Raw genomic sequence first — 17,826 nt, 5'->3', positions numbered from 1 at the left:
TGCCCTGTTTTCGTTTTTTTGCTCTCTCTCTCTCTATTGTCCTTCAGCATCTTTGAGTCATTTATTCTGTATATATCACTTTGGACTTTACCATGCAATCGAACTCATCCACTTCCCAGCATTCACCACTGCCATCCAATTCCAACCCCTTTGCAGCCACATCCTTAATGTCGCTCACTCCTCCCGTGACCGATTCCACCACCACTTCCACCACCAACAACACAACTGCTTTGGTCACTCGAGCACATAATCGCTATCCATTATCATCAGCAATGACACCACCTAGTCTTAAACCACACACTCTACGCAATACCACTACAAAGGTGAGTGAGAGATAGTAACAATAGCCCTAGTGATGGATGGGATGGGATGGGATGGGGGTGGGGGTGGGGAGTGCCTGGTTTAGGATTTTTTATGCGTGCGCATGTCCAAAGGTCAGCTGTATATGTATGTGTCTAAGACTGGAAATTGGGAATGATAGGGTTATACCACAAAGCGGCGAAATTCATCCTCCTCCATGTTGCACACAGTTCCCAACATTGATACCGCGTCATCAACAGCATCAGCATCATCGACCGAAGATGGATACAACCATAAACGTGCAAAATTGGACTTGTTATTACATGACAACAACAACAGCAACAACGTATTCTATCATATCGATCAATACGCAATGCCTTCGCCCTCTCATCATGAAGATGACGAATACGATAACACAACTGATATACTACGACAATTACCAGACATGATTCATGCATACGATTCTTTATCATTGGAGATGAAAAGTTATATCATGTTCCAGCTCTTAAAACGATCATCCACCAGCACTCTTCAATTCGTCAATTCCATGATTGTCCCAGCATTGAAACGCGACTTTTTGGCTTCATTACCTTTGGAACTTGCCTTGAATGTCATTAGCCATCTGGATGCCTTGTCACTATGCAGAGCAGCTTGCGTGAGTCGTAAATGGCGTTCAGTGATTGATTCGGATGCCAACACATGGAGACGATTATTGGACAAGGATGGTTTCGAATATGATCCAGTGGATGAAGATGAGGAAGATGACGATGATACCTACTCGTTTGGATCCGTGCTTGATAGCGAGCTTGGTTACAATGATCATTCGATGGATACTGGAGAAGAAGAAGAACAGCAACAGCAACAAGAGGAGGAGGAGGATCAGCATCATGATGATGATGAACAACATGCGAATGCACATATTCAATGGCGTCAAGCATGGTACGGAGCTGATTGTTATCCACTTCATGGCAGTAATAGCAGCACCACCACATCAAGGATGGAGATTGATCTCGACTTTGGCAGTAACAAATCACAACAACAACAACAACAACCACGACGACATCCTAATCCATACAAGGAATTGTATCGACACCAATATACCCTACAACAAAACTGGCGCAAAGGAAGATTCAAGCGTACAAGGTTCGAAGGCCCCCCTCCCGATACAGTGGTGACATGTTTACAATTTGACGACGACAAGATCATTACAGGCGCCGACGATCACAGCATCAACATTTATGACACACGCACAGGGCGTCGCATGCATACATTATCGGGGCATGATGGTGGTGTATGGGCATTGCAATACTACAACAATACCTTGGTGAGTGGATCCACCGATCGCACCGTGCGTGTATGGGATATTCGCAAAGGGCTATGCACCCATGTATTCCAAGGTCATTCATCCACCGTACGATGCTTGCAAATTGTTCAACCCACGCTTGTGAATGGTCGCATGGAGCCTAGTGTACCCCTGATCGTGACAGGATCACGCGATTCAACCTTACGTGTGTGGCGATTACCGGATGTGGAACGCAGCAATGAAACATTCTATGGCTCAGGTGTCAATCGTTGGTTCATCCACACCTTGACAGGCCATGAACAATCAGTAAGGGCCTTAGCAGCACATGGCAATAAGCTCGTGAGTGGCAGCTATGATTGTACCGTTTGCATTTGGGATATCCAACAAGGTCGCTTGATCCATCGCATGGGAGGTCACGTGCAAAAAGTCTATTCCGTGGTCATCGATCCTGAACGTCAACGATGCATGAGTGGTAGCATGGATAGCACTGTACGCATTTGGGATATGGAACATGGTCATTGCTTACGTGTCTTGGAAGGCCATTCGATCCTAGTGGGCTTACTAGGGATCACTCCCAACTATCTTGTCTCTGCAGCGGCCGATTCCACATTACGTATATGGTGCCCTGAAACAGGTACATGTCGTCAAGTCCTCTGGGGTCATCGAGGTGCCATTACTTGCTTCCAGCATAATGAAAACGCCGTCATTTCTGGTTCAGAAGGTGGGATCAAGATGTGGGATATCAAAACAGGTCACTTGATTCGTGATCTTATTACTGGCGTTGATGGCGTATGGCGTGTGGCATTTGACAAACGTCGATGCGTGGCTGCTGTACACAGGTAGGATGATGGATGGATGGATGGATTGGCGTGTTGTGCTGGGATGGGATTTTGCTGATACTTGGATGATCACAGAGACAATGTTACGTCCTTTGAGATTATCGACTTTGGTGTGCATGGATTAGAGGATCAAGGACAAGATATGTTTGGTTAAAGGTGTTTCATTCCCCCCAATCTCTCACCATGTTCAATTCTCATATTCCCCCCACCTTCTCATTGTGTTCATTCCCTTCTTTATTTTCTCACCCCATATTTGATATTTAAGTTTGATATCGCATCCACACGCTCAACAAATTTGTAACAATGTTTTGCTTGCATTTTATATTTGTCGATCGATAACAACATGTTGTGAGTGTAGATTAGCCATGGTGGGCAGGAGTCATCATCGGATAGGTTCTTATACAATGCATAATGTGGTGGCCCTGTTGATACGTGGTAGCATTTACCTTGGTTGAACAACTACAATAAAGTGAAGGCTAGCACTGAATTTCGGCTGGCTTCATGTAACAATTGTTGTTGTCAGCGTCATAGCAATGAAAAAAGATGATGTAACCGGTTAATCTTTGTACGTTGTAGCCCACTTTGACTAAGGATCTTAAGATGCCTTGAGTGTTCTTTTGTTGATGACACCCAATTGGATGCAAGCAAGTTGTCACTGTCAATAAACTCAGTTGAGCTTTCATGCATGCATTGATGCTATAATGAAATTGAGTATCGATGATTCATTGGAGTACTTTTCACTAGATGTCCCTGGTGGGTCGATTGCATCATGCAGGTTTTTCTTTATCGCTCTCAAATTCCTTTTACCATTTTCATTGTCAAATCCTATCCCATATGAATTGGGTTGCTATGTTGCTCTTTATTAGCAAGATGAGGAATAGTAGTTGCTATCTCGTGACACCGGAGGGAATAATCCATGAGAAGGGAGATGAGAAAGATTAAACATGTGGACACGAACGTGTGCGGGAAAACACCGCTTCTTTTTCCTACACATCTGCATTATCCTTTTCTTTTCTCTCGTATCGCTTGGCTGTTTGGATGCAGCAGCAAGCAACCTGTTTTTTCCAACAAAGACACTCGCTACACTCTTTCTTTGTTTTACACTCTAAGCAATATGGACTATCACAACCATGAACAGCAACATGATACGCCCTTGATATTCAATATTACCACGGTCGACTACAATCGTAAAGATCCCGTCTTTTGGATTGAGGCCATTGTGAGTCGTTGTTTCTTTTTATTGAATGGCAAGTTGTCGGATCGCATAGTTGACCCGGAGAGTATAGACCACCTTAATCAAGTACAAGCACAAGACACGACGCATTCCTCGATATTACAGTGAATTGGAACGTCTGCATGACCATTTATTGGCAACGTTGGATGATGCTTATATACCAGTCTTGCCTCCGTGCCCTCAGCCGAGGTACGATCGCCAGGGTCGGTTGCTGAGTCGTTACTGGTGGTACCAACAGCAGCAGCAGCAGCAACACCATGGCGACGAGTTGCCGACACCCGATATCAAGATACAACATTGGCTCGACCGCATAGCTGATCATGAACGAGTCCAACAAAGTGAAGGGCTACGTGAATTTGTAGAGAGTGAAGTTGGGGTAGGTAAGCTACTAGGTCATTCTCCTCTTTTATTTTCCTTTCTCGGCTTTTTCAATGCAAGTGTATTTGGACATGAGGAGGCAGGGAGAGAGAGAGAGTAGAAATGATCCTAAACACTGATTCTCTATGACACATGTATAGTTTCGACCTCAACGAAGGAAAAAGGTGAAACGACATAAAAGAAGAACATCCATCAATCACGATGATCTTGAACCAGAGTTTTGGCACTTGAACGACCACATCAACACATTTCGGACGTGTTTGGTGCAACTTGAAACGGCATGGCCATCCCGAGGCAACACGAGCGTATGGAGCGACTTGGCATCTGCATGGGTAGCCTATGGTGGAATAGAACGGGATCCTGAATTATTCATGTAAGGTGATCCTTTTGCCTTTTTTCCTTCACTCACTCACTCGCCTTTTTTTTGATACATTTAGATTATACAAGAACATTGCAAAAGGCTGTCAGCAAGTACATCATCTTGAATTGTTGCAGGCAAGTAGTAGTAGTAGTGTTGTTGCCATAGGAATCCATGTGTGGATAACATGTGTTTATTTAGGATATGGCTGCAACGGATACCCTGCGGGATGAGATTACTTATCAAATCAGCAATGCTGAAAATGCACAAAACATCATGGAACGGCGTCTTGCTGTACTCTCGGATTACTTCATCAGTCGAAAGCGTACAGAGTCAAGTTTACGCAACGTGGAACGACTCAAATCCTCCTCAAGCATTGATAGAGAAAGAGCAAGTGATGCTATTGCAGAGCTGGAAGAGGTATGTTGTACATGAACGCAGAGGGCCACCCCACAGACGCAATGCTGATTTCAATATCCTACTAGGCACGACGAATAGAGCAAAATGCACTGCAAAAGTATGAACGAATTGATGGCAATTATGATCGAGATTTGGAGTATCGGTACAAGCCCCAGCTTGCTTCAGATATGATCAATGCAATTAGGGAATATGCCAAAAGTCAACTAGTACTAGAAAAGCAGAAACTAGCTACATGGGAAAATGTGTACTCTTGTATGAAATAAATGGAGAGAGCATGTGTGTGTGCGTGTGTGTGTAGGAGAAAGAATACATCATGTCATGCCTTCAATGAGCTTGTAAAATTGAGTGACCTTTGGATGACACATGACCACGGATGGATTGAAATTGACAATTTGCAATGATTCAAGTGATGTCGCACGAGAAAGAGCCACATAGGCCTGTCCCTTTTCAAATGCCTTGCCCAAATCAACCCTGACACTATCCAATGTTTGTCCTTGACTCTTGTGTATAGACATGGCCCATGCAAGCATCAATGGAAGTTGAGTTCTTGAAGCTACAATTTCACCATCTATTTTTTGCAACAATGAGTAACCACAATGAACCTCTATTTGGCTTGTTCCTTACTTGGCATTTCAATGGACCATGATTCATTGTCGATCACGATCGTACGCCCATTCATGAATTCCACAATAGGAAGCTTTCGACGCATCATGCCATCCACATCAGGCTCTTCTTCTTGTTGACCTTGGTACTTGTTGGGTAGCAAGTAACGCTTCACCTTTTTGGGATCCGCATAGATGCCTTCACCAGCAAATCCTTTGACGATACCCATAGACCCATTTACCAAAGTTTGATCCATATTCTTCAAAAGCATGACTTGGGCGTTGACTTTGAGATGAAGCACATCGGGAGCCATGAAATGATCCGCATTCACCCTGCCATAATCACGTGCTGTAAAGACAATGGGTTCACCTGGCAAGCTTTCAAGACGCGTTCGATTGGCTGAATTTACGCTGTCCCTCAATGGATAAAGTTCAGTAGGCTTAAGCTTGGAATGCGAATCCGGTAAACGTGCAAGAGATTGGAAGGTAGAAAGTGCTTCGGGTGATAGCTTGCCAACACGCATTTCATTAAGGATCTTGACAAAGGCTACAATAGTATCGAGTTAGTATACATAGGAGAAGAAAAAAATAAAAGTCCTACTTACTCTCATCCTTTTGACGAAAGACTTGCTTCAGCATGATGGTTCGCTTGACAACGGAATTCCATGTCTCGGCTTCAAATGCAAAACGAGCTGGTGGACCACCTTTGCCGCTCACCGGTGGTAATTGGAAGAAATCACCTGTGATCACCACCTAAGGAAATCATGAATATATATACGCATTGGCATGAAAGGGTCCTGTTATTACCTGAAGACCACCAAAAGGAGCACTATTTTGACGCACTGCCCGAGCAACATATTCAATCTTGTCAAAGAGTTGTCCATCCACCATAGAAACTAGAGAGCAGTGAGATATATGGATACATTGAATAATGAAAACAAAAACTTACTCTCATCAATGATTAACACTCTTGTATTGATCCAGTTTTCCTTTTTCTTCTTGATGGACATCACCTTTTCAGCCAAAACCGAGGCACTCTCTTTTCCTAATCCAATGCCTGAAAAACTACAACATGACGACGGTGATGAGTGATCATGCTTACTCATGATGCATTAATTTCCCCCCAACCTACCTGTGTAGAGTGCATCCAGAAATGTTACAAGCAGCAATGCCTGTTGATGCTGTGACCGCCACACCCGTACCATGAATGGATCGAAGCTTTTCAATGATGGCTAATAAACATGATGAGTTGCATGATTCCCCTTTGACAACTTGAATTCTTCTTGATTTACCTCGTAACAAAACCGATTTGCCCGTACCTGGTTTGTAACAAGTTAACAAAGAAGGCCGTGTCAATCCCATCCAGATTGTATATCCTTACCAGCCGAGCCTGTAAAAAAGACGCTTTGCCTGGCATTCACAACAATGTCGAATACGTGCTGTTGCTCCGGTGACAATTTGGGTGCTGATTGATTGCTGGCGCTGGGTGGTTTTGGCGATGATGATGATCGTGACGAGGAATAATTCTTATTGTAGGAGGAAGCGGAGGAAGAGGAGGAGGAGGATGTCGTTGAACGTGATTGATACGAAGTGGAGGCAAGATCACCCATGCGTGCATTGTCTTTGCCATTATACAAGTGCTTAGAACGTAGCTGATCAAAGGATGTTGGTAATACACGACGTTGTTGCTTCGAATAATCCGGTTGATCCAAGGTATAACGAGGGCGTTTTGGATTGTCATATGCTGATTTGAATGGCGTGGCATTGTTGGTAGCTGTCGCTTTCCATGCACCCACCGACCAACTCTTTTGTGATTGTGAATTGTGCTGTGTCAAATCAAGACCTGAAGCACGTGATATCGGTGCAGTGCGTTTGATAGGCGTCACTCGGTTGTTGCTAGTGATTGCCGATGATGACAAAGGGTCGTTGTGAGCTGTAAGACTAGAAAAGTTGGGCCTTCCCTTGTAGCTGGTATTCACTGTTGATGATGGTGTGGTCGAGATACTCTTCAACATCCCACTGCTGATAAAGCCTTGTTTATCATGGCCAGCGTTGTTGTTTTGTTGCTTCTTGATACTGCTGTTGCTACGACCAAGCGTTATTGTTGATGCCTTTGGCTTGTCGTCAAGCATAATGAGATCGTCATCCTCAGTCAATTCGATAAAGGCTTTGGCATTGGCTGTTGGCTTTGGTGTGCTCGGTGATGGTTGCTTGTCATTGTCATGGCTGACCTTTCGAAAGTAGTTGAATAGACTTTGTTTGCTTCCACTTGACTTGTTGGGTGTGCTGGGCTTGGTGTAATTGTGGTTCATAAAGAGAGTGTGTGATATGTAAAGAAAAGGAACACTGTCAAAAATGTGTAGCTCAGGTCGCGTCCTTCGCGTTTGTTTTAGACTCCACACATCTTCACGCGTATTTTCATTCTTTATCAAGATCCCCGCCCATGATCAATCCTCTTCCCCCTTTTATCAATACACGCATAACTAGCTATATCCATCACTTGTCCTCTTTGTGATTTGCTTCTTTCTTATCATCTGCTATTGTATACGTGGCTTGTAAGTGCCAAAGAATGATGTCATGTGATCACTCACTCATTGGATACTTGCCTTGATGATGATGATCCTCGAGAAAACATTCCTGTAGCCCTTGGATGATTTTCTTCAGATCCTCGGCCATGTCATCACACATCAGCCTTTTGACATCTTAATCCTTGTTTCCATTTGTGTCACATACACATTATCCCATACCCTTACGTTGTCTTCGGTTCACATAAACAATCCATCATTGTAGTAGAATCATGCTCTGCGCTTTCAAGTATTTTCCATTCTTCTTCCATGATTTTCTCAGCTTGTTCAATGTCATCCTTTGCCTTTTGAAGATAGGTGTCGATATGGTCCTTATACTTGTTGATCAGACTGGTGATGACCGGTTTGTTTTGTGCCCTTGCTTGAGACTCTACTCCTTTGACAATGGAGGATAGCGCGAGGTAACTTGCTTTCCAATTAAGGAGTGCAGAACTTGTATCAGTGAGACCTGAGCGTATTTGCTTTAAGACATCATCCATGCTTTCCATGCCGATAGAGCAGTCTGTGTGAGGGAGGGAGAGAGAGAGGGAGAGAAAGAGAGGAGGGAAGAAGGAAAGAGGTGGATTAAAATGGTCTCTCGTGCAGGTTGACGGAGTCAATCACGTCATGTGACAAATGCCTTGGATGATAAAGTTCTCATGAACACGACAACTGCGATGGATGAAAGACGAGCACGCTGCCAATTAGTAGCTAGAGTAAAGCATCGTTTACAATCATATCACTGGTGGATTAGAGCTTAGATGATACAATACTAACGGTCTCGTTATCGGTCTCGTAAGATATAGACGTCTTTCTGATACAATAAAAAGCCGGTTGACCTCAACCGGGAACGCGAGTGATCAATCAATAGCTCCTCCTGTCATTTTGGCGTGCATTGAATTGATGGGGTTTATGAAAATTGGTTTACGTATGCAGCTTGCCATCTACATCCCAATGTGATATGGCATATGGGACCAATAGTTGTCATACGCATGATACTTTGATGCACCTTCTTTATTGCATGCTGTTTACTTACCTTCCTAAAGGTAATCATCATCCCATTTTCATACAGCAACCTGTCAACGATGAATGTGTAACCATCTCGTGGCTTGATGCTTATAGTGCTCTCGACACCATCCATTACAGGAAGCAGCTCCATCACGCTTATACACATAAAGAGGCCCATATATCAAAAGTTTGCAATCAAGCGTGATGCCTTTATGAGAACGAAACTACTCAGTGTGGCTGATAGTACCTTGTATGTAAGTTTCGGGATGGAGGTGGGCAATCTCAAGATCATGGGCCGTCCGCCATACTTAAATTTCCGTGCGGGACATCGTCTCTCCTACATTTGCACCACCCGCATGGAAAAATCTCATACTGAAGTTTGTGGTTTTTATTTGAATAGACTTGATCAGCATGTCTAAGAGCACCATCTAACCAATTTTCAAGTTCGAAAAAGGGACCTGCATTTCCGACTTACGTAGTAAATCCCACATTGCACCTTCCCATTCAATATCTTATAATGAAAGCATGGGGTCTTTTGGAGAACGAATTGATCAGCATGTCCAAGAGCAATCTCATAATCAAGATTTAACTTCCAGTGTCCATGGATTTGTAGGGTAGTGCCTGACCACCAATTTAATTTCCACTTCATCCCACTCTCAACTTCTTCCCTCTTCCACCCATTCTCAACTGTTGCCTCATTCAAGTATACAACTACCACCTGCGAACGATTGTCCTGTTTTAACCCATCATGTCGATCCTACGATTGCCTTGATCCGATTGCCTTTGACTGAATGGCAAGTGTATGGCGTATACACATCCTTCTTATCACTCGACTACAACACCTCCCTTCCTTGATACTTCACATGCTCTTGCACATTCCTCCGCCACAATCAAATGTACAATGCTCATTCCAGCAGCTGCCATTAGCAAGCTCTTTACTGCGTCATCTCCAACAGCGCCCGATACTTGCAGCAACTTGCCTTTACAGCCTTTGTTTCGTGGGCAGCAGATAGCCATTGTATACAAGCAGCTTTATTGACGTGTAGCAACGTGCTTCAATATATATGAATTCCTATGTATATGGGTATGTATCTGAATACTGCATTGCTCTGATACATGGGATGGAAGGAATGGATGCATTGACCGAATTGGTTTTCTTGGTCCATGTAGAACGTGATGTCTAGTTTGGATGACACCGTACAGCAATCAACAACGTTCCAACACAAGTAATCTTCTCGGGGGCGTTTTTCTATCAGCGTATCGGATTTGGAATGGTTATGGTGGATGGAATCAATCAATGCAGTGATGTGGATCATGGTGGTTACTTGTCGCGTTGGCAGCAGGTACGACTAATCATATCACGTGGATACGGCTGAGGATGTCGATGGATGGGATGGCATTGACGAAGGGTGTTTACAGCCATGGATGATATTGGAACAATCGAGTTATGCACACAGCAGCTATTTTGCAATCATGGATGAAGCATGATTATGGCGGCAACAAGAACACAAAGACATGTTTTCCCTATTGGCGTCATGTGATTCACCAGCCGTATCTCATTAACGTATGGGGTTCACCGAACGCAGCCATTCATTGGAACCTTGGGATGATCCAGTCCTCTTCAGCCTTCATTTTCAGCACAAGTGGCTTCAGGTGAGGGAGCAAGTCCTTCGCAAAGCTTGGGCAAAACGAGTTGGCGGTATCAAGCACTGCTTTTTGGTGATGGAGCAAGCCCTTCGCAAAGCTTGGACAGGACGAGTTGGTGGCATCAATCATTACTTCTGGGTGATGGAATTACAAGCTAGATGTTCGCCACATATACGTATGAACCTTTGGACTGGAAAGGCGGATGAGCAACTAGCCAGGGCCAACCTCATCACAGCAAAGTTGCCTGAACAAGGTGACCCTATGCGAAGTCTAGTCAACCAGCATCAGGTCCACAGGTGCTCAAGTTACTGTTCTGCCCCTGGTGTCGGTGCAGGTTTGGCTATCCTCAGCAGACCATTACGAGTGAGGCTACATTCGATGGCAAGAATTGGCAGTATCCTAGGGATGCACTCAATCTCTTGTGAATCCCTCTAATCCCTACTTGCTCGCGCTCACCAGGTGCAACATGGATATTCAACTCAACAGGGAGTACCATACTCTCTCCTACCTTTACAAGTACTTGACCAAGTCCGATACTGGCAGAGATCACGAGATCTTGGACAACGATGCAATGTAGATCAGGTGAAGGTCCATTTCAGAGGGCGCAAGATGGGAGTCGTAGAAGCTGTATACGACATCATGTCATGGCACAAGCAGCAGCCCTCGGACGACGTGGTGTTCATTGACACCAACATGCCTAGCCAGCAAAGGAGGATCTTAAAGAGAAAAGAGCACATCAGCGAAATGAATCCTACCACAATAAAGTAGCAATTTGCGATCATATTTTCTCATAAACATCCACAATACATACCATGTGCCATTCTTCGACTTTTATTGAATGAGATCGGGATTTAAGATATAATCTAGAAGAGGATCCTACTAGCCGCTTGTATGTGCAAGATGTGGGTGAATACAAGCTATCATAGGGGGACCTCTACTGTACGCTCACAACAAGGGAAAGCATCCATTATTGTTATAGGGTCGTGAACTGTTGCGTGTCTATACACACAAGTACAAAACAAAAGGGGATAAGTATACAATGGAAGCTGGCACAAATACGCGGTTTGCAATAAAAGATGACATACCAAAGACAAAGATAGTGTGTGGGGGATAAAAGTGTGTATACGCGCGCGGTACAAGAATAGTAAAAATGATAACTACGCTAAAGATCCACCATCGATATAAGTATCTTCATCCTAGTGGTCCTGACGCCGTCCTTGATATACGTACGAGAATGTGGGATCTCACGCTTGAAATTGAAAACGCTGTGTCAAAAGGATGTGTACGATATCAGAGGAACGAATCGATCATCAAGTACCAATGGTAGCCATATGAATAAAACCTTGTCGACATCCAATGATAGCTGTATCCATCAAGAATCCAAAGGACACAAGACAAGTAGCTCGCTGAATAACCCACATGAAAGAGGGAGTTAGTAGGCGTTGAAAGAAAGAATGGATCATTATTTACCAACACAGCTTCATGCATGAAAATTCCAAAGGACCAGAAAACAAGTGGCTTGCCGAATAGACCACATACTATAATAAAGGAGAAGGTTGGCAGGCGTTGAAGAAGTGAACGGATCACCATTTACCAATGATATCCATATGCACGAAAACACGTTAACATCCAATGACAGCTGCACCCATAGAAACCCCAATGCTCCAGAAGATAAGTAGCTTGCTGAATAGCCCGCATACTATAATAAAAGGGGAGGTTGGTTGGGGTTGAAGAAGAGAACGGATCATCATTTACCAATGATAGCCATACGCACGAAAACATGTTGCATCCAATGACAGCTGCATCCATAGAAATCCCAATGCAACAGAAGACAAGTAGCTTGCTGAAAAGACCACATACTATAATAAACGAAGAGGTTGGCAGGTGTTGTAGAAACGAATGGATCACTATTTACCCAATGATACACATGTATGCACGAAATCCTGCTGATATCCATATCAAGCCGATCCTTGCAATCATTCTCTTGTTGATAAGACCGCTATGTTGGTACTCGGGTTGTAAGCGATGGAACGATACTTGATAGGAATATACAGTGAGAAGGTTGAGTAATACTTGTGCCACCAACGATAGCATACTTACATGATGCCGAAGAGTCCTTGCAAGGAGCGAGAACGAACCAATGTGCTGCCCAAGACCACATGCAAATCGAAAAATCATCAATCGAAAAGCCCAAACCAGCATCCTAGCTGCGGAAGGGAGTACACTCAGTGATATAGCCGATAGGAATGAGACGCCAATCTTTTTCATTGGGTATGGAATGCAGCTTGACGATGGAGTCCTTGACGAGATGCATGAATGACCTTGGTAACACAAAAGATTTGAACGCGGGCCTTCACTTCTTGTTGATGACATGATCCATCCATAAGACACGTATAGTTGTAGAGATCCATCAAAGGAATTGCCAATAACCAGAACCACCAAGAGATAGAAAGCTTGCTGATATCAAAGATATACAAGTTGTTCCTTGTTGCTGATGTGACCAATCGATAAGAGACCTTCATTTCAGGATGCCCACCGAATTGCCGATAACGAGAAAACCAGATGATGGGATAAAGCTTGATATGGAACCAACGATATGGATGCTGTTACTTGTTGCTGATACAATCCACTCACAAGAGACTTGCATTGGCGGACACTCTTCAGAGAAATCGCCCGTTGCTTGGTAACCAACCACCAGAAATGAAATAAAGATTTGATGACACCAGAGATAAACGCACTTTTCCCGATTGCTGACATGATTCACCTACGTATAAAAGATGCATGGTATGTAAACGATTTTCCAAACCCATCGAATAAATACTTAGCAATCATAGCTGTGATCTTGTAAGCTCCAAAGCACCAAAAGACAAGTAGCTCTCTGCAATGGTCCCTCTAAATAATAATGGTAGGCGTTTCAGCAAAGGTCGCCAAAAAGCATGAGAGTCATACATACCTGAATCACGCAATCATCACCCGCAGACTTGGGAACCAAATAGGCCATCAGGATGTATAGTAATAATAAAAGCGCACAGCCAAAGAAACGTCATAGTACCGGCACTCTCCTGTGGATCGACGCGATGAAGTGCATCAATAGAGATACCCATCTTCTCTCTAAGGGCAAGGAGATCAATAGCCGTAAAACGATGGAGCCGTGCGAACAGAGGATGCATTTTTAAATCCCTGAGGCCGCAACATGAGTCGCACTGTCCCCGGGCACAACATGTAGAGCTCCACAGGAAAGTGTAGTACAATGACATCCTTGACGTGCAGCCTTGATAATACTAGTATCGCCGAAAGAGGCCCTGCCGCTGTATGGCGTTTGGTAAGTTCACTTGAATCCAACCAATCCCACAATGAACACTCTTACCTTGTGGTATTTCTCAATAGCATCATTGCCTCAAATAAAACCGTATCTCCATGTCATCCATATTGTCTTGTTGCTGTTTCATTGTAAGGCACGTTAATTAAGTGTCCTGCATTGTAGATCCAATACCATGCATACCATTGAGCCAACCATACAGCCTTCTTGCTTTGAGATCCGTATCCTGTTGCTGCCAGAGGTACCATCATCCAACATGTTCAACCTACCATAAACGCAATGTGAGATAACAAGTAAAACCAACCCACACGCTTTTGTTGTCAGCATACCCAAAAGAGGCAATGTGAAGACGTCTTGAGAACTCTCATTGTGGACAACTCGGTAAGGAAGACACACGACGCCCTGAACCATGGTGATCACAAGGAACTGCAACCAAATACACCATCCGAAGGCAATACAATAATCAACCTGCAGCGCCAAGGTATGCCACCATATGTACCATACTCTCATTGGATCCTGAAATTGGCATCATAAGAGATATCCACCTTCTCTCTGTAGGCAAGGAAATCAATGGCCGTACTTGGATGGAGGCCGTGTGCACAGCGGATGCCTTTTCAAATTGGCCTTGCCATCGCATCTTGAGTTACACTGTTTCCGGGCCAAAATTCCCCAGGAGAGCACAGTACTATACAATGACATCCTTGACGTGCAGCCTTGATAATAATAGTATCGCCGAAAGAGGCCCTGCCACTGTATGGTGTTTGGTAAGTCCACTTGAATCCAACCAATCCCACAATGAACCTCTTACCTTGTGGTATTCCCAATACCATTCCATTGATGCTTGCAAATAACCTTGTATCCATCCGATCCAGTATGTGCTGCTGCATTTGTATTGTAAGGCACGTTAATTAAATGGTCCTGCATTGTAGATCAAACACCATGCATACCATTGAGCCAACGTACAGCGTTCTTGCTTTGATATCAATGTCTTGTTGTTGCTGTCACAGGTACCATCATCCAGCGTATTCAAGCTACAGTAAATGCAATGTAAGGTAACAAGGATAGCATTCGCTTTTCATGTCGACATACCCAAAGTAACAATGTCTCCTTGATGACAACCATGAAAAGAACACACACGACACACGACGCCCCCTTTGGAACTTGTATAACGTGAGAACATCAACCTACAAGTGAACTTTAGTATCTCAATGTCCAACTTGAATAATAAAGTAATGCAGCGATTGAACGTACATGTTGTATTGCAATGGAAGCTTGAGTCATGGGCAGATCGCGCGCGTACTTGTTGTAGAATGCCTGCAACTGGACAGTGTCGCCATTAACCACATGTTCACCCCAAACGCGCTGTACATTGTAAGGAATGCCAGCAGTTAACACGTTGTAGTTTGTAAATGGAGACAGCTTACCTTTTTTTTGTGAATGGGGAGTGAACAAGAATGGGCTCTTTGTCGTTCCTACCACTTCCCAATTTGTGCACTCCACGCCACCCCGCTTGCTACAGCTATTACTGTTTATACGTACCTCAACAATATCCTATTCTCTTGGCTCAATAAGAATGATCGCTCCTCAAGACTTCAATTGAGAACAGCCCTCGTAATTAAGCTATTAGGTCTGTGCGCATTCCATCAGTCGATTAGTTATGCAACTGCACTCCTGAACCAACTTGTGTAACCTATTGTGTAACCTCCTACCAAATATATGATATCCATTGCCTTCAATGCAGAAATAACCAAGTAATCCACGCTTGCACATCTGCAGCTGATAGTACGATCCCCAAAGTATTATGTTGAATCCAATTTTCATTCAATAAAAAGTCGAAGAGCACGTATGATACCAGCATGTGCAAATGTTTAACGAGCAAAAATATGACAAAAAAGAACAGCATTGAATAAGAAGCGGGTGGGTTACATAGAGGGAACAGGGATAATTGTGCCATTCTATTCTTGATTGCTGCCGCCATGATGATCCTTCATCCATGATTGCAAAATAGGTGCTGTATACTTTGGCTCGAGTATTCCAATATCATCCGTAGCTGTGAAACACCTTCCTTCCTCAAAGGTATCAAACTAATTCAGTATTCAGATCCATATCCATATCCATAAGAAGTCATATGTATTGAAGCAAGTTGCTACATGTCAATAAAGCTGCTGCTCCTCTATGATGGCTATCTGCTGTTCACGTAAAGAAGGTGTAAGACACGCTTGCAAGTAAAGAACGCTGTTGGGTACGATGGAGTAAAGAGCTTGCTGATAGCAGCCGCTGCATTGAATACTGTTACATTGGATTGTGCCAGGGAAGCGCGCAAGAGTGTGTGCGGTGTCGAGAAACTCGTGTGTTGTAGAAGAGTGACAAGAACGTGTACACGCCATCAACTTGCCTCTCGGTCCAAGACAATCGGATAAAGACGTTCGTAGGATAGACGTGATGGGTTGAAGCAGGACAATCGTTCGCAGGTGGTAGTTGTGCTTGAATGCACCAACAGTGAGAATGGGAGAAAGAGGCAAGAAACAGGGAGTGGAAGACCTTGAAATTAAATAGATTTTTCTGATGCTTGGATGACGTTTCTTTGTTAAAGCGTTGCACAGTCAACCCCTCTGGGATCAAGAAAGTTGAATGATGGGAATGTTGGACTGGAACAGGACAACCATTCACATGCATTGGATTGGGTAAAAAGGGTGATTGGGAGGAATGGAATATCAAGTGGCAGCTTACGAATAACTAATCAACTGATTCTTTTTGAAGTTGGATGATGTTTCTTTGTTTGAGCATTGTTCAGTCAAATCAGCTCGGATCAAGGAAGTTGAAGGATGGGCATGATGGGTTGGAGCATCACAATCGTTCACATGCATTGTTTTGGGCAACAAAGGTGAATGGGAGGAATGGGCGATTAGATGCCAATTCATGAAGCATGAACTATTAATGAGCGCATAAGTATCATCCATTGATGAATAGCTTCTGACTTTTTGCCTATGTTACACAAAGAAGTCCATCCGCATCTCCGAGTCTATTGCGGTTGAGTACTTGGCAATGAGCGAAGACCACTTGTCATATAGCATCCCGCTTACAGCATATGCAAAACATAAAGTCACTTGTATCTCTAAACTTTACAATGAAGCGTGGGATTTTTATTAGAGCAATGTGCTCGGTGTGGCCAACTGCACCTTGGGTGCCAGTTTCACGATCAAGCTTGCCAATCCCAGATTTCGCAATGTCGCCACCAGCCAAAGTGAAACGAGTCGACCTCTTCGACGACGACGACCAAAAAATATTTTTTGGGCTAGTTGCGACATTGAACGTGAAACTTTCACACAAGGTGCTGTTGGCCACACCGAGCACATTGCTCTAATAAAAACCCCACGCTTCATTGTAAAGTTTAGAGATACAAGTGACTTTATGTTTTGCATATGCTGTAAGCGGGATGCTATATGACAAGTGGTCTTTGTTCATTGTCAAGTAGCTGGACCCTGGCAGAGCAAAAGATGCAGAGGGTCGTGTTGTGTAACACAGCTACGTTTGCATGAATGAAAGGGTCAATGTATAATTACTTTATGGATCATCTAGGAACATGCATGTATTGCTAGCTAACGGCCACTTTTATCCATTCATCATTGTTGCGAGATCCACTGCATGGGAACGATGCCCCTGCTCTAGACATTCATTTCCATGATTAAAGTAGGTTGATCCGAGCTGATTTGACTGAGCTGCGGTCAAAGAGAGATTACATCACTCTGGACATAAAGCACGCTCGATGTAGCTCAACCGATGTAATCTTGTGTGAGCGTAACTCAACCAAATCAGCTCGGATCAACCTACTTTAATCATGGAAATGAATGTCT

The 17,826-nt window shown here is 43.8% G+C and overlaps 5 protein-coding genes across 5 annotated transcripts; 3 read left to right on the top strand and 2 right to left on the bottom strand.

Moving 5' to 3' along the window:
* Positions 1-167: 167 nt before the first annotated feature.
* Positions 168-2,596, top strand: O0I10_008841 (uncharacterized protein; the record flags this gene model as incomplete). The annotated part of the gene is made up of 3 exons (XM_058488842.1): positions 168-323; positions 482-2,442; positions 2,518-2,596. The coding sequence occupies 3 exons, from the start codon at positions 168-170 to the stop codon at positions 2,594-2,596; spliced, it is 2,196 nt and encodes a 731-aa protein (XP_058340468.1).
* Positions 2,597-3,556: 960 nt separating this feature from the next.
* O0I10_008840 (uncharacterized protein) lies at positions 3,557-5,095 on the top strand (the record flags this gene model as incomplete). The annotated part of the gene is made up of 6 exons (XM_058488841.1): positions 3,557-3,661; positions 3,729-4,052; positions 4,195-4,427; positions 4,492-4,549; positions 4,614-4,832; positions 4,898-5,095. 6 exons carry the CDS (start codon positions 3,557-3,559, stop codon positions 5,093-5,095), a joined length of 1,137 nt encoding a protein of 378 aa, XP_058340467.1.
* Positions 5,096-5,143: 48 nt separating this feature from the next.
* Positions 5,144-7,746, bottom strand: O0I10_008839 (uncharacterized protein; the record flags this gene model as incomplete). Its single annotated transcript, XM_058488840.1, has 8 exons — positions 5,144-5,400; positions 5,457-5,981; positions 6,040-6,187; positions 6,242-6,330; positions 6,384-6,499; positions 6,567-6,666; positions 6,727-6,753; positions 6,816-7,746. 8 exons carry the CDS (start codon positions 7,744-7,746, stop codon positions 5,144-5,146), a joined length of 2,193 nt encoding a protein of 730 aa, XP_058340466.1.
* A 437-nt stretch (positions 7,747-8,183) lies between these two features.
* O0I10_008838 (uncharacterized protein) lies at positions 8,184-8,507 on the bottom strand (the record flags this gene model as incomplete). The annotated part of the gene is made up of 1 exon (XM_058488839.1): positions 8,184-8,507. The coding sequence occupies one exon, from the start codon at positions 8,505-8,507 to the stop codon at positions 8,184-8,186; it is 324 nt and encodes a 107-aa protein (XP_058340465.1).
* Positions 8,508-10,572: 2,065 nt separating this feature from the next.
* O0I10_008837 (uncharacterized protein) lies at positions 10,573-11,088 on the top strand (the record flags this gene model as incomplete). The annotated part of the gene is made up of 1 exon (XM_058488838.1): positions 10,573-11,088. The coding sequence occupies one exon, from the start codon at positions 10,573-10,575 to the stop codon at positions 11,086-11,088; it is 516 nt and encodes a 171-aa protein (XP_058340464.1).
* Positions 11,089-17,826: the final 6,738 nt, after the last annotated feature.

The sequence above is a fragment of the Lichtheimia ornata genome, assembly GCF_029851405.1.
Source record: "Lichtheimia ornata isolate CBS 291.66 chromosome Unknown scaffold00048, whole genome shotgun sequence".
NCBI lineage: Eukaryota > Fungi > Mucoromycota > Mucoromycetes > Mucorales > Lichtheimiaceae > Lichtheimia > Lichtheimia ornata.
Note: the sequence above shows the minus strand (reverse complement) of the source record. Positions and strands in the feature narration are given on the sequence as shown.